At 43.7% G+C, this 16532-nt stretch overlaps 1 protein-coding gene across 1 annotated transcript in view; it reads left to right on the top strand.

Annotated features, from left to right (window-relative positions):
• The window catches only part of Pde11a (phosphodiesterase 11A), a 396671-nt gene that overhangs the window by 358608 nt on the left and 21531 nt on the right, over positions 1–16532 (top strand). Inside the window, exons 18-19 of the mRNA XM_031370689.1 lie at positions 4552–4626; positions 8000–8083. Coding sequence (XP_031226549.1) covers positions 4552–4626; positions 8000–8083 — 159 coding nt within the window. The remainder of the gene's footprint in view (positions 1–4551; positions 4627–7999; positions 8084–16532) is intronic.

The following is a 16532-nucleotide window of genomic DNA, read 5'->3' as shown; positions in this document are numbered from 1 at the left end:
AAGTCTAATCTTTGACGTAGCCACGTGACAGTGTCATTTGCCAAGCTCCTGCTCAAGACCCAGGCAATGAAGTTACAACAGCAACCACCAATGTCTCACACCTTAAGTGAATTCACAATTTTTTGCTAGGCTACATTCATAGTAACCACTTTTGTTTTCATTCTGGGCTGGGAAGATGGACCATGAGGGTTTGACAGAAACTAAATGCCTTCAACAGTTATTGGTCCAGACTTGTTGCACGACCCCATTCCACCAAGAAGTACAGTCCATTCCTGTGCCCAACGAGTAGAAAGTCAGAAACTTAGTGAGAATATGTCCAGCACAATTCACCGTTCAAATTACCAGAAATGTCACTCAATGTCCTTACAAACAAGCATTCTCTCCCCAGGGAAGACAAACTGGATGGGCCATCAGGTCAGGACATCAGGTTCAAAATCTAAAATCTCTAGACAATCTGTTCGATCCCCACAACAATTCTAGATGTAAGCCAAGGGCCTAAATATTCCCAAAATACAACATCAGACAACCACCTCCATACCCAGAATACCACCACAGTATTCCCATTGAGCAAGAAAAGAGATAAAGGACATTTGTAGGCAATGGTCCATGGTGATCCCAAGCCCTCCAGGCATTCACCATGAAGTCTCCACCAACAGTGAGCCTGGTTCCCTGTGTGATGCTTCCCAACCCCACCTCCATCAAATCCCAACCCCCAACACCACCCCCCACCTCCATCCCAATCCCCACCCCACCCCCGACCCTGATCATGGCTTTTTCTCCAGGGCCTTTTAGTTCCCCTAGGAAATGCATCTTTCTTAGCCTACTTCTTTATCTGAAGAAGACTGCAAGCTGGTTTGTATATAGTCACAGACGAATGGTTTCTCAAGCACTAAAGTATTCTTAAACACTGAGCCCAGTGGTTCTTCTCTATATGAACATCTTAGATTCTTTTTGTTTTCTGACATTCAAGAATAGACAAATATGGTAAATCTATTTCTTTCTTGTATTCTCATTTGAGGACCTGAGACCTCGCAGGCTTTCATAAGAGAACTATGTCATTACACTATTTTATGAGCCATTTTTCCATTAAAAAAAAAAAAATTGCTGGGCCAGCAAGATGGCTCATCAGGTAAAGGCGCTTGATGCCATGACCTGAGGTCTGAGTTCCATTCGCAGACCTATAAGGTGGGAAGAGAGAGCCAGTTCCTGCAAATTGTCCTCTGACCTCCACAGGTAATGTGGCAACACACACACACACTCACTCACTCACTATTTTAAAATCATTTAAATTTATTTTTTAAAAGAAATTTCTGAAAGTTACCTATCTCATTCAGCTATTTTATCCATAAGTATGCTGGCCATACCATTAATTAAATTCTTATTTCAAAGCCGAGTCTTAATTAATATTTTTCATCTAAAGCATACCTTAATTTTAATATTTCTAGCTTGGAGTTGAGAAGGAGCTTTATCTCTACCCCCACAGCACTGGATTGTTCTGTTCCCCTTCATACAAACCTGCTAATCTTTCCTTAGCTCACTTTTAGATTGCCTGGGGAAATAGTAGCTACATTGCATACTATTAGCATTTGTTTTCCAATCTCTTTTCCTAAAATTATACATTCCTTAGGAATAGCGTCTGTTCTCTTTCAATGATAACTGTACAAGGTTGCATAACACACTGTCCTCTGTATGGCCTCATGTCTGTCTAATACCTGGCTATCACCAAGATGATGTTACATGTCTCTGCCCCCCCCTCTCTTTCTCTTTCTCTCACACACACACTTTTTTTCTTTTCCTCTTTTTTATGTCTTTTTAACCATCAATATCTTGCCTTAATACCAATTCTCTCCTATATCGACGTTAGGCTGTGCTTTGCTACAATGGTAAATATATTCTGAATTTCAGTTCCTTAACACAAACATGAATTTGTCTCTTCTCACGCCACAGTCTGGTGTGAACAGGGCAGTTCTCACCTATTTGAGCCATTGTCAGTTTCATTGTGGCACAGTAGAAGTCACAAAAGGTCACTTAAAGAATTTGTGAAGTTGACTAACACCTTTCAACATCTCTGCCCATCCAGTGGGAAGGTAGGACTTAGAGAACAAAAGCAGGTGGCCCTGCCAGGTACTGTGGAAAGTGCAGTGCTACGGCAGCTCCTGTGGTGGTGATTACAACAATCAAAGACAGCGCTGGACATCAGCTTCTGGCCTCTACATGTACTTGCACATGCATGCAAATACACCCTCACACACACATCTGACATACATGTGTGCTGGTTAGTCTTATGTCAACTTGGCACACAAACTGGAGTCATTTGAAAGGAGGGAACCTCAACTGAGAAAAAAATGTCCCTATAAGATCCAACTATAAGGCATTTTCTCAATTAGTGATTGATGGAGGAGGGCATAGCCCGTTGTGGGTGGTGACCCTGGGATCTGTAGGAAAGCAGGCTGAGGAAGCCATGGAGAGCAAGCCCCCAACTTGCTTTTCGATCATGGTGTTTCCTCACAGCAATAGAAACCCCGAACTAAGGCAACATGCAAACACAAATACACACAGGCATGCTCTTAAAAATAAAATGCAAATATATGCATCTGTGCATATGTTTATATTAATATCTCCATATAGAGTTTTTAAATTAGGGTTAGTTTTTATTTTACATGCATGGTGTTTCCTCTACATGTGCATCTGTGCACTGAATGAGTGCATGGTGCCCTAAAGGCCAGAAGAGGGTTTTGAATTCCCTTAGGCTGGAGCTCCAGACAGTAGTCAGCCACCAGGGTCCTAAGATTTGAACTTTTGTCCTCTGGAAGAGCCCTCTCTCCAGCCCTTGACAACACTATTTTGAGATAGAATCTTATGCCGTTGCTCAGGCTGCCTTGAAAATGGTGACAACCCTCCTGACTCAGCTTCGCAGGTGAGGCACCATTCGGAGATTCCATAGCTACATTGCCAGCTTCTTAGATGTTGGTTTTATTTTTAAAAATCTTCTTCAGAATGTGTCTTAACTGGGTTAGTGCACTCATCTATCCTAAGGAACATGAGTTTAAGTATGTGGGTTTCCTCAGCGAGACACACACCATGGCCTAATTAGCATCTCAGCTTCCTTCTTTAATGAAAACTCCAATCAGGAGCCACTTAATGATCCTGACGGGTTTTTAAGTACAAATAAAAAGGGTTCCAGTTAAACTGTGAAGGAAGCAGAGAGGGAGGTGGGTGGGCGACTTCAGGAGAAGAGCAGGAGTTCCCATTAGTGTCTTCACTTTCCAGAGAGCACACAAAATCCCGAGTTGGGTGCCTTGGGTTCATCTACATTCATGCAAAAGACAAGGCTTCAAGAGGCATTGAGGGAGGGTCCTGGAGCCTGGTTACCGTGACTACGGGGAACTACTTCTTCCAAAAGAGTCCAGAGTGTGGAAATTAAAGGTAGTGGCCAAGGCTGGAAAGGGGAGATGTGACCCAGGTCCCAGAAGCTTCAAGTGCAAGGGCACAATGAGGGAGTTTCTGACCACTTCCTACTACCTCTGAATTCTTGAAAGGGATCCACACTTATCAGAAATGTTAGAAATCTGGCCTTACTGGATATTTGAGATTTTTAATAATGTGTATTGCTACTCTCACCCCTATTGTGTGTATATATACAGCGTAAGTTTGATGTCTTTAAATTTTATGATCCTTCTCTTCAGATACATATAAATAAACTACCTTTATTTTTCTTGTAGTGCTGGGGCCTCCTACACACTGAGCGTGCACTCTGTCACACAGCTTTATCCCCAGGCCTCTTTCCACTGTCTGAGATATGTTCTCATGAAATTTCGTAGGTATCTTCAAACCCACTCTCTAACCAGGCAAGCCTTGCCTCAGAACCCTGAGTAGCTACTATAACTATGGACCTGTGACACCAGACCTGACTTAGAAAACATATGTTGATTCTGTGTACCTGACCAAATTAAGCCATCTCACTTTGGTAGAGCAGAAGATCCCTGTAAGAGCATAAAATAGAGGGGAAAAAAAGTTTGCTGATCCAGGCTTCCTTACTGTCAGGACTTTCTCTGCCGAGTCTCCCAGCATGCACCAGTCACAGGTAGTTCAGAGATTTGCCAGCTGCACATCCTAGTGTCATCAGAAGTACCTGCTCAGCGTCTATCTGATTTATCAATTTTCTCTCCTCAAATGATCCCGAGAACCAAAAACTAAGGGAATAGAAAACAGCCTGTTTAGTGTGACTGTAGATCATCTGTGTTCGTGGGTGAAAGGGGAGGAAAATGCAGGTGCCTGTGGCTGTGGGGGTGGAGTAACCGGTGCATTACGGGTATAACGGACTGCAGCGGTGCAGTGCGTGCATACCAGTGCAAGCAGACAATTAAGCGAATAGCAACTGGGGCCCACCTCTAATCAGTGCTTTGAGTACCAGACTCTGGCCACCTAAAGACCAATTTAAAGACTTAAATTTTCAAATTAAGATGATACCCACTCACATAAGCCAGAAATAACTTCCATACCTCATGGTGTTCTACACTACTGATAAATTCAAATGCTTCTGTGTTTCAGGTGGCTGAACTTGTAACCAGCGAGTTCTTTGAACAAGGAGATCGGGAGAGGTCAGAACTCAAGCTCACTCCCTCTGTAAGCCTGTCCTTTTAATATCACTAATCACGCTTTTGGATGGAATTTTCAAAGGCTACTCCAAACCATAGCTTGAAATGGGGGAAGGCTGGAGAACTCCCACAAGCTTGAAACTTTAACTAAACAAGATTGCTAGTCGCTGTGCTCCTGGGTTTCTGACTGAGATTGCTGAACTGTTTAACAAGCTGGGCCCCCACGGCAGGGCAGAGTGTGAACATCTCAGAGCCAGGGCTGGCATTTCACACGTGCCCACTTTGGAACAGGAATAACAGCAGAGAATTTAAAATTGAGCTGTCCAGTCTCGAGGAGCTAGCTGGGTTTTACTTTTCAGTTCTGAACTTTTAAACTCCCCAAAGCAAACCATTGCAAACTATTGTTTGTTTATTTGCTTGCTTGCTTGCTTGCTTGCTTGCAAATAGAAGTGTGGGGATCCAGGTTCTGGTGGCTAGCATGCTATTTATGTTGCATTCCCTCTCGAAATCCCTATTTGAGAACGCTAATGACAGGCTGGGGATGCTGCTGTCTCTTCTTCAAGATAAAGAAGCCCTGGCCAGCACCCTAGGGGGGGCCAGCCTCTTCATTCCTAATGAGCAGCTAAAACATCTTCCATGGTTACTCTGAGAGGGTAAAGTACTTTAAAGCCTAACCTTGCAGCACACACAGTAGGTTTAATGAAGCATCAGTCATCAACGATATCTCTTTTTGAGGATTCCAGGTCACCCTGTCTTGAACCTTTGGCAATATTAGTAAGATCTTTGAATTTTCACACACCCTACCTTGCTGAAATTCAGACACCAGAGGAGGCAGCAGGACCCTTTCTTACACTGAACAGTTTCATTTGACTGAAACCACAGCCAGTAGCCTTGCTCAAGTTGACTCTGTCAGTTGCTTACCTGTAAAAGTCTAGGGAACCACAAACATTGAAACGTACCAACCATCTTAGTTTATATGGGATTGAAAATACACTTTATTCTTTCTGATGCTCATACCAGATTTTGTTTTGAAATGAAAGCTATTGGTTTAGAATGCAGATAGTTCACTTATAAAACCTATAATCCAAATTTCTCTAGGCTACACAGCTACATTAAAATAAAAGCTTTTCCCTCCCTCTAAAAACCGTTCCTGGGGCACTCACTTTCTGCAGGGTTTACAAGGCAGCAGCACAGATCATTTAGTTAAATGGGGGGGAAAAAAATAAATGGCCAGTGTCCAGAGCTGGCAGGCGCAGTGTTGCAGGACTGACTAAGGAGCCTTTATGTGGAGGCTCAGCTAAGGTCTTCTCTGGAAATATAAATGAAATTAATTTCATGGTGGCTCTATAGCTGTAAACGCTACTCTCTCCTCACAACAGGCTACTTAACATAGCTGTCTCCTCGGGAAGGGTCTAGCTTTCCCTCATGGGAAATGTCTGTGATGTACCCAGAGCTGACACTACTTGCTTCCTCATCCTTTGAGTTTTAGAAATCACCCCTACTGTGTATGGTCCATAGATCATCCCGGTAACTTTCTGAGACCAAGATGAAGCTGGCTGGACCACAGTCAGAGGGTTCATGTTAGGAGCAGTGGGCTGATTGACAAAACAGGCTTGAGTACTGGCATGTGTCAAGCTTGAAACTCAACACTGACTGGAGATCCAGAAATGAGGGGACACCATCTCCCCTGACTTCAAGGACCCTAGGATCTTATCAGCTCTTGGGAAATACTCACGAATAAGCACATAAGCATATATTTCACTTATGAGCATACTCATGAGCAAGCACATAGCCAATAAGCACACAAAAATTGTTAAGGCTCTTTAACCATCATGAAAACACGAATTGGAACCATGGTGAGGCACCACTTTACACTCATAAAGAGGACCATTATTTAAAAGACAGACATTACAAACACTGGTATGTTGTCAGAGAAGCTGGGACTTCGTGGGATATGGAAAGAAATATAAGCTACTGTAGCTACTTTGAAAACCAGCCTCGAATCCTCAAAAAGTTAAACATGGTGCTGATGAGATGGCATGGCAGGTAAAGTATGGACCGTGCAAGACCGAACCTGAGTTCAAGTCCTGGATCCCACTGCAAAAGGAGAGATCCAACTCCTGAAGGCTTTCCTCTCACCTATGCGCACACACCATGCATCATCGCTATCATCACCATCTCATCACCACTACTCTCATCATCACAACCATCCTCATCATCACCATCATCAATTCAAAAAGTGAAGTCTAATATAAAAGGTTCAAAATGGAGTTACCATTTAACCCTGGAATTCAGTTCTAGGTTTATCCACCAAGAAAATAAGATACACACCCATACAAAAACTTGCACACAACTGTTCACACCAGCAAATAAATAATAGCAGCCAAAAGGTGGAAACAACTCAAATGTCCATCAACTGATGAGTTAATAAACAAGATATCATATATCTCTCCACTGAAGTGTGAAATGAAAATTATGAGCAGAGTGAATGAATGAGGGCGAGGCTTGGACCTGCCCTCATGATGCTATGAGCACCAGAATGGTGTGAGTGCTACCTGTCACCTAGCTTTTCGATAAGACAAGTTATAACTAGGCAGCGCCCCTCTTCCAGATCAACTGACACAAGGTAATGCCATGGGTGCTGATCTCGCTCTTAAAGAACAAAGGGAAAGACATTCTCACTGGAGTTGAGGTGGCTGTTTCTTAAGAAATACATCTTAACCCTCTAGTTCCAGTTGACTGAAGCCTCCCCGATAGGAATAAATCACTGTGGCTTTTAGAAATGCATATAAATTATATTAAGCACTATAATGTCATAAAATTTAAAGGCTAGGCTGAAGAAAGGATGGATGCCTGCTGCCACCATCCAACCAAGGACAAACAGTCACCTACTAATTACAGAACCTTTCCGGAAAATACATGATCACCAATAGCCCCCAACCCTTAAAAACCATCATAAATGGAAAAGAATTTATGTTTAATACAAAGGATTAAAAAGAAGGGGAAATTACTGTTAAGGATTTTTTTTCCAATCTGACTTTTCTTTCTACAGAAAGGAAAGCCTACATATTTTGGTGGCAATAAAATGTGTCTCCCTTCCCCTCGACTTGTACCCAGGTCCCAGTAACCTGGTGACTTGATTTAGTAACAATTACCTGTACTTGCAGACAGACTTTGGCCCTAAGGTGTTGCAAGCCATAAAGTTCAAATAAATTTACTTACAAACCTCCTAAGAAGTTGTGAAGACACTTTATTTCTTATCGTAGATAAAGGAAGAGAAGCTGCATGCGAGGATTGGGATTTGTGAAAGATCCCACTGGTAAAATCTGAACTCTCGTCTGACCACGTGACTGTAAAATACTCCAGGGAATAAAAGCAAGGTTTCTGCTTCCTCACTCTAGGCTATTTTTGACCGGAACCGGAAAGATGAACTGCCTCGGCTGCAACTGGAGTGGATTGATAGTATCTGCATGCCTTTGTATCAGGTACCACTGACTTGTGAGTGTCTGTCTGTCCTGTCTGAGGTAAAGGAGAGCCTGGACAAGGTCTGTTTAGAAATGGGATTCTGGAGACGTCCGTAGGCTACAAACTGTAAAGTTGCTTTTAATTTCTGCCCCAAGAGCTGGTGCTTAGAAAATGGAGACGTCAGTTTTCTACTGCTTTCTAAACTGTAATCTCCACGGCTTTACCTCCCTTGTCTATAAGCCAGGGATTATAATAGTTTGTCTCTTCATTCCTCAAATGCTGCCCCATGAAACACAAAGATGCAGCCATAGTCTATACCATCTCTCAAAGGAAAAGAAAATAAAAAAAAAGCTTTAAGGCCCAGCAACTAAGGAAACTCCCATATTCATTAAAGTACTGAAGGCTTGGAGAAGTCTAGTAAGAAAGAAGCATGCTCAGCCTTGATTAACTCTGCATTTCTCAAATGGAAATCTTTTTGCTTTTTAAATTGTGTTAATATCATAAGAAACACCAGAGTTTCATCAAACACATCTTTCTGCTCTGACCCCAGGGTCTGGACCACTGGGCTTTGTGTGGGAAGCATCTTCCATCTTCAAAATCTGCCTCCTTCTTTAAGCAAACATAACTGCGCCAAGCAGTGAATACCGAGAGAGACCACTAATGAGTTCTTGCTTCGCTGCCTGGTGCAGAACCCGCCCGGGGCAAGGAGACATGTGTCAGCTCAGAATGGTTCACATTCTGCTTTTTGAGTTTGGAACAGGGCTGGCATCCGTTTGCTCTCAGAGTTTGGTGTGCATTTAATTCTGCTGCTAAGCGTTTGCTTTCATCTGGAAACCCCAGTGAGTTCTTTACCCCCGACCTAGCTCAATCAGTCTGAGCCACGTTCCTAACTTCAAAGAGAGATGCAGGCAGGGTGGGCAAAGCCTCTTTAGTGCCTCACTATCTGCCACTCCATTAAGAACACAGGATTGTTTTTTAAGGACCTCACAGTCATTAAGTCTCAAACTTACCCACCACTTCATTTTCAGTACTTTTAGAGACCTGTCACACTGCCCTGAAAACAAACAAATTAGAATAGTGTCTTCAAGACAGAAATGAAACTTTAATAACTACAAATGATAAAAATAAATTCACTTGTTTCGTATAATCCATTAAATGCCCAATATCATAAAACCAGTAAGATGCAGTTTTAAAATAATCTAAAATCAATTGTTATGGTTACAAATGACTATAATATTCTCTCATCTAATAATGAAAGATTGGATAAGAATGATGTACTTTATTATAGCGGATCCTAACTCTCTTTTCTTCCTGTATGCTCCCCAACCCTTGACATTGAATAAGCAGGCCCCCATGGAGAGCCCACGGGTGCCAGGCCAGGTGCCCTCTGCTTTGCTGAGTTGTCTTTGGTTGCCCACTGAGGTTACAGTTTGATGGTACTCAGTTCCTTGTGCATGTGTGTTAGTGGGATGGATAAGTTAGTCTTTTACTTAATAAATTTCTCTCACTAGAAGTGAAATCGAACTCCATGTGCTGCTAAGGGTCTGCATGCAGCTTCCACACTGAGTCCATAGTTCCATTGCTGATGCGCAGTTCTTTGAGCCTACCATGGCCTTGCTACAGAGCTTGGTGAGATCTTCAGGTTAACCCCCAGGTTAAAAAGGAAGTTACCTGAAATAAAACAGAAGAGATTAACATTGAAGATTCGGGAATAATATGTCCATGGTGTGTGACATAGCATCCCATTTGTTTTTCATGTCCTCATTACTCATCTTTGAGGTAAGGTGTTTTCATCTGCCGGATGTGGGGGCACATAGGTGAGGTGACGCATCTGCACATTTATTCCCTGTCCTTCTCAGCTTCAACCTTTGCGTTAGCATGGCAGCTTTCCAGCCGCCCAGTTCTACTTCTGATGAAAATTTCTTCCTGTATTTTGGCTCTATCCAAAGCCATGTCAGGGCTGGAGAGATGGCGCTGAGGATAAGAGCACTACCTGTCCTTCCAGAGGTCCTGCGTTCAATTCCCAGCGACTACATGGTGGCTCATAACCACCTATAATGAGATCTGGTGCCCTCTTCTGGCCTGCAGTCATACATGCAGGCAGAACACTGTATAGATAATAAATACAATTTTTTTTTTTAAAGCCATGTCACCCTAAAGGGGAACATGGAGAAAGTTGCTCGCAAAGCTGATGCTCAGAACTCACTGCTGTCACCTTTCTCATGCAACTGGCAATGAAGAACTTGCTCTTTTTTGTCACCTCTATTTTTTTCATTTCACAATTTCAGTTGTAAATTCTTTGTAAGGCTTTGAAACCACTGTTCAAAGAGCTATCAAACTGAAAATACAGCCCGCATTGAAAGAACCCCTCATGGTCTCAGCTGTGCTCTGTCCTGTGTGATGTTGACTTCCCCACAGTACTGTTCAGTGGGCTATCTCACACTAACCGATAGTGCTCCAAAGTGAAATGGAATCATCAGTCCCCGGGCAGGAATTGCAGCTATTGGGAAGGCAACAATCTTGATGCAGCTACAAGGAAAGTCACTGGTGTGACACTGGTCCCTAAGGCAAAGTGTTTGGGACAAGTAGGGTTGCCACAGAAAAACCATTTGGGTTTAGAACAGAAGAATGCAATGAGGTGAGGATAGATGACAAGTAAGGTAGTCTGCAGGTGGTGGAAATCCCTGCTGTGCATATGGTCTGAAATACAAAGCAGAAGAATCCAGATTGGTCTTGCTAAGATGACCCCCTGGGGGCTTAGCAAAAGGACAAAGAATAGTACTCAAGATCCCAGGCTCCAAATGGCAGACGTGGGTGTGCAAGACACTCGTGTCCACTCGTGTAAAGAGACTGTGGTAGAAAGGGTTGAGACGGTCCTTTGCTTTGAACATGGAGCATGGAGTTATGGGTGGAGGCTGGAGAGGCTGGAGGTGCTGGAGGATGCTCTGAATAGGGCTGGGACAGCTGGGAGTTGCAGGAGGAGACGGTGACCATTCGCTGGGCAGGAGATGTAAGTATAGGTTAAATGCAGCAACTTCACTCCGTTGAGTTTCACTGAGTTTTACTCTTTGGCTTTAAAAGGATTCTTCTTGTCAAACATTCTAGTTGATCAAGCACTTTCTGCTTGTGCTCCTGGTCGCTGAATTCAGATCTCCTCCAAGCAAAGGGGAAAGAGTGTTATTACCCCCAGGTGCTGAAGAGGCCTAACCCACACCAGTACTCTGATGCCCATTTGCTGAAAGTCAAAACTCTTTTCTGTTGGATACTGTTAGTCTCCAGGCAATCTGCGACTATGTAGAAGGGAAACCACAGGAACGTCTCACTCTAAAACCTATTCTTAGGAAGCTATAGAAGGATTAAATAATTGGGCTGAAGTGGCTGACATATGAAAACATATAGGGCTGGGGGGTGTGCCCTGTGGTAGAGTGGTTGATTAATTATATAATTAAATACCTGTGTATAAATAAAGCCAACAAACAATAATACTCAGACCCTGTGCACCCTAGAAGTGAGTCTGGCAATTTCTAGCTGAGATGAAGATCAAACACTCATGATACTGCTTTAGCTCTTACCGTAGACCAACTGGGCGGGCACAGTGGGGACCACACCCATCTCTCTGGACAGTTACAGAAGACAGGACAGGACAGGACTGTCTACATGTTTGTGTTTTAAAACTTGGGGTTCTAAACTTTTGGGGGAAAAAAACAAGAGAGAGGAGGAGAGAGGGAAAAGGATAGCAAGCAGGCAGAAGCCATGATTTATCTGTGACAGCATTTTAATCAGGAAGCATCTAGGAGGCCCAGAGCAGGCGGGAAGCATTAAAGCGTGTTCCCCAGGAGAAGTCTAAAGCCCTGCTTAGTTAGCTCTGTCCTAGCAGGATGTCTTAGAGGAATACATTGACATCTGATTCTGGAGCTTTCTGCTGTCTTTACACCCTGCTGGGGAGCCATTAGCCTGCTGCTCAACATCTTTGGAAGAAAAAAAAAAAGTCAGAAAGAAGAAGGAAAAAAAAAGACACTATCAAAGTTTGGAGTCACTGCGGAGGCAGCCTTAGGGATAAACAGAACCCCCCCTGTTGTACTCTCTTCTGAGCTGCTGTTTGTGGGAGCAAACAAAGTTTTTGCCACTTATTTCTGTTCTCAACTTGAACCTCAGTGTGCCTAAGAATGCCAATGAGGCACGGAGGTATGATACATCTGTTTATTGACAGTTTATTCAAGGCTATCAGAGCTTCAGTCATCCCAAACTTGTTTTCCATTCGGAGGATAGGCACTGCAAAGGGGTGACCCTGGAATTTAATACCCAGCACCTTGTAAACCAGCCTTGGCCCTACACAACTATAATCCCATAATCCCTCAGTAGGGAGATGGGGACAGGAGGACCAGAAACCTAAGGGTAGCCTCTGCTACATAGTGAGCTGGAGCCCATCTGGAGCTATATGAAACCTTATCTTTAATAACCATGAAAGGACTTCTGATGTTAAGTAACAATTAACTTGGAATTTATTTATGTATTTGTTTTCTTTAACTTTGGTTGTAATGATCGTCTTGAATATGCAGCCCACCTGGCACAACCGTTAATGTGCTCTCTAGGAAAAGCGAGGTGGGGGGGAATCTTCAAAATATGCTTTTGGTATTGGTGTGTTATCACATCAATGGAAGCCTATTTGAGGAATGGCAAGATGGATCAGCTGCTGAGAGCACTGCCTGCTCTTTCAGAGGACCTGGGTCCAATTCCCAGCATCCATGTGGCAGCTCACAACCATCTGTAACTCTGGTTCCAAGGGATCAAACACCTTTTTCTGACCTTCAAGGGAACCAGGCACTCAAATGGTAGATTCAGAAATGTGTAGGCAAAACATCCATTGTTCTAGTTAGGGATTCCATTGATGTAATAACACACCAATACCAAAAGCATCTTGGGGAGGAGAAGGTGTGCTCCACATCCCAGCCCATCACTGAGGGATGTCAGGACAGGAACTCAAGCAGGGCAGGAACCCGGAGTCAGGAATTGAGGCAGAGGTCATGGGGGAAACAATGTTTACTGCCCTGGTCCTGATGGCTTGCTCAGCCTGCTTTCTTATGGCACCCAGGACCACCCACAGTGATCTGGACCCTTCCACATCACCACTGATCAAGAAAACACACCACAGAGGCCAATGTGGTAGGGGTATTTTTTTTTTCAACTGAGGTTCCCTCTTCCTGAATGACTCTAGTGTGTGTGAAGTTGTCATAAAACTAGCCAGCACACTCATACACATAAAATAAATTTAAAAATATATGTAGTATAATATACTTGAAACTGTGGAGACTGCGAGTTAGAGACCAATAAACTAGAAAAGAGGTTATAAAAGCCAACCTCTCTAGATACTGAGGAAAGTCTGTAAAGAAACAACTCAGTGTGCCCCGATGGTTCATGACTCGTGTCTGATTTTTTTTTTCTAGGAAAAGAACTAATGAGCTGCAGAGTGACTGGTCAGAGCATAAAATAGTGTGTCCTTTAAAAGCCTGCAAAGATAGGCCATTTCTATGAGATATTTGGAAAACTAAGAGGCAGAGAGAGGGGAGGGATCTGTTCTTGTACATATTTTCTCTGGCATTTACTATTCCAGTGGATGAAAAGAAGAGATAGTTGGGGAATGTTTCTTACTTATATTTACAAAGGAGAGCACACACCGGTGATATCACTTCAGGAAGGGCACGGATGTAATCAGACCTGTGAAGACAGTGACCACTAGCCCTAGTAACTGAAGTCAGCACATCTCATGTCCTACACCCTCTGTCCCCACCCTGCCAGTTCCCTGGTCAGTTCCAGTCACTGGTTCTTTGGGCACTTGCTCAGTCCCTCCCAGGCCCAAGGCTACTTTCCTGTCCACACTATCTACTAAGTCCCTCAGATAGGTTGCTTGGGTGGTGCCACCTTGCTGGAGGATAATCCTGCCCACTTTCTGGATTTATCTTGAGGTTCCAGAGACAGGCCCTCTCCCCTTCCAGAGGGTGTCCACCAAAGAAGGAACCACCAAGGTGGGGGGCACCTCATCCCCCTCCTCCTATATAGTCCTCCCTCCTTTCTACCCACTTCTCTTTCCCCTGTATTTTTTTTCTCCTCCTTCCCTAACACACACAGTAGAAAACTGTCAAGTGTCCTCTTGCTTGTCTCATGGGCTCTGTCCTTCTGTGGATGGTTCCCTCACACAGAGGTCACAGGCAGGCTTTTCTCAAAGCTAAGACTGCTGGTGTTTCTGAACCACCTTTTACCTGAAAGAGGAACAAACACCATGTATGTTTCTACGTGAGGAGCCAAGGCATCCTGGCTCAGGGTGGGAAAGGCCTTGCTTTCCTTCTTTCAGAATCCTATCCTTGATATATATGCTACACCTGAACCTAAGTGCTCGTAGTAAAACCTGCCCCCCTTCAAGATATCCCATATGTTCTTAGCCAGGCAGGAGCGAGAGGGCAATACAGACGTCCACATGGATGTTTGCATGAACTTTCGAAGCCTTTCTGCTATGAGCTGCATCTCCTAAGCTTTGCTGCAATGATCAAGATTGGTGGGTAGGGATCCAAGGGAGGTGAGGGGAGAGGAGAGAAAAGGAATGGGGTGGAAAGGAAGGGAGAAGGAAAGAAGAAAAGGAGGAAGGGAGGGAGGGAGGAAGGAGGGAGAGTCTGATCATGGCAGGCCCCTAGTTGAAAATACCAGGTTCCTCCTGCCAAGCATATCTTCCAGATACTCCGGCTTGGTGTTGATGGCTTCTCATTCCGTTCTAGGCCCCTTTTCTCCACCTTCCACCTCTCTTGGCCCCACCTCTTACCACTTGCCCACTTGCTTGCCCAAGCTCAGTTTGCTCCAAAGCACAGGCCTCCCTAAATCCTTTTAAAAAAAAAATCTTAGCCGGGTGGTGGTGGCACATGCCTTTAATCCCAGCACTTGGGAGGCAGAAGCAGGCAGATTTCTAAGTTCGAGGCCAGCCTGGTCTACAGAGTTCCAGGACAGCCAGGGCTACTCAGAGAAACCCTGTCTCGAAAAACAAAAACAAAAACAAAAAAGGAAAGAAAAGAAAAAAATCTTCCCCTGCCTTTACCAGCCTTACCTTCCTTCCCTCTCCTCTCTGCCCAAAGAACCATCTATAAATCTCCACACCCTTAGCCCCCACAGCACTGGCCATTGTCTCCCACTGGGCCACTCAGGGTATGCTCTGGGCCACTCAGGGTATGCTCTGGGCTACTCGGGGAATGATCTGGGCTACCCGGGGAATGCTCTGGGCCTTTCTGTCCCTTTCCCCCATGAGACTAGTTTGTGTCCCAGTACCTCCAACATCTGAGCTGCCTGTGTTTGCTGAACAAATGAACAAGGAGATAGAAAATGAGTGACTGGGTGCAGTAGCATGGAATAATTATGAGCAGTGACAGGTAGGAAGAAAGGTTATAATGTCATTTTAAGTTATCATCAAAAAACATAAAAATCCTTTCAGCAGAATATGCACCATTATATCCCTGCCCATAATCTAAAGTATATGGCCTATGGTATCTTTATAGAAGGTGGTTTGGTTCTCATCATGGTTGAATTGGCTCTTAATTCCACCGTAAAGCACCAGTTTATAGCCATGAAGTTTTCAGAACTTGGACTTTTTCAGCTGAGAAATATGTTAAATTTTCTTTTACACGGCAGTGCCAGAAATACAATCTCCTGGTTATTTTAATATTCAAGTTAATTAACTTGGGGTAACACACACCATATAGATGGTACAGGAGACTGTGTGGTATATTGTGTGTTCATGAATTCAGAAATTTATAATGTTAAAAAAAAAACACCCAATATATCAGGATTAAAACTCAAAGTCAACTCAGAAGACTTTTCTCCAAGCCGAGTCAGTGACACAAACGTCACATACGAGTGCACCTTCAGGATGATGTGCTGATGGCAGGCAATCCTTAGGACAAGGCCCCCCACCCTGCCCCACTCTTGCCTCAGACTCTCTTCTCACACTTGAGCACATCTCAGGTTCCCCCACAGCTCCTTGTGGGTCGGGATGATTGTTTTGTTGAGACTTTTCCACCCTCCAGTAGGAGTTCCAGTTGATACAGGAACCATCCCTGCATACCTGCGTTTGTAAATAAAAGGGTCTTTCATTTATTTTACGTTGTGCAACTTAGAAAAAAAAAGGCTCTTCACACAGCAGTGTTTAATCTAGTTTATTTATATGTATTTTATAAGCTCAAAAACTGTCATCATGAATCTATATTAGAATCTATGCGAAAAATAATATTCACCCTAGTAAGTCTTTTGGGGCTAGCCAGGATCTACTTCTCCATACTCCACTGACCAACTTAAGTCTTCTAAAAAGTACGCTGGAAATCATGACTCAAAAAACACTTAATTCTATGCCCACACAAGACTTGGGATTGTCTACTCTAGAGAGGATACATAAAGTGCTGTTTTACACTTTCTTTCCATGACCCTCTGTTTACT

This window comes from Mastomys coucha, unplaced genomic scaffold (genome assembly GCF_008632895.1).
Source record: "Mastomys coucha isolate ucsf_1 unplaced genomic scaffold, UCSF_Mcou_1 pScaffold15, whole genome shotgun sequence".
Taxonomy (NCBI): Eukaryota; Metazoa; Chordata; class Mammalia; order Rodentia; family Muridae; genus Mastomys; species Mastomys coucha.
This window is presented reverse-complemented; position numbering and strand designations above follow the sequence as displayed.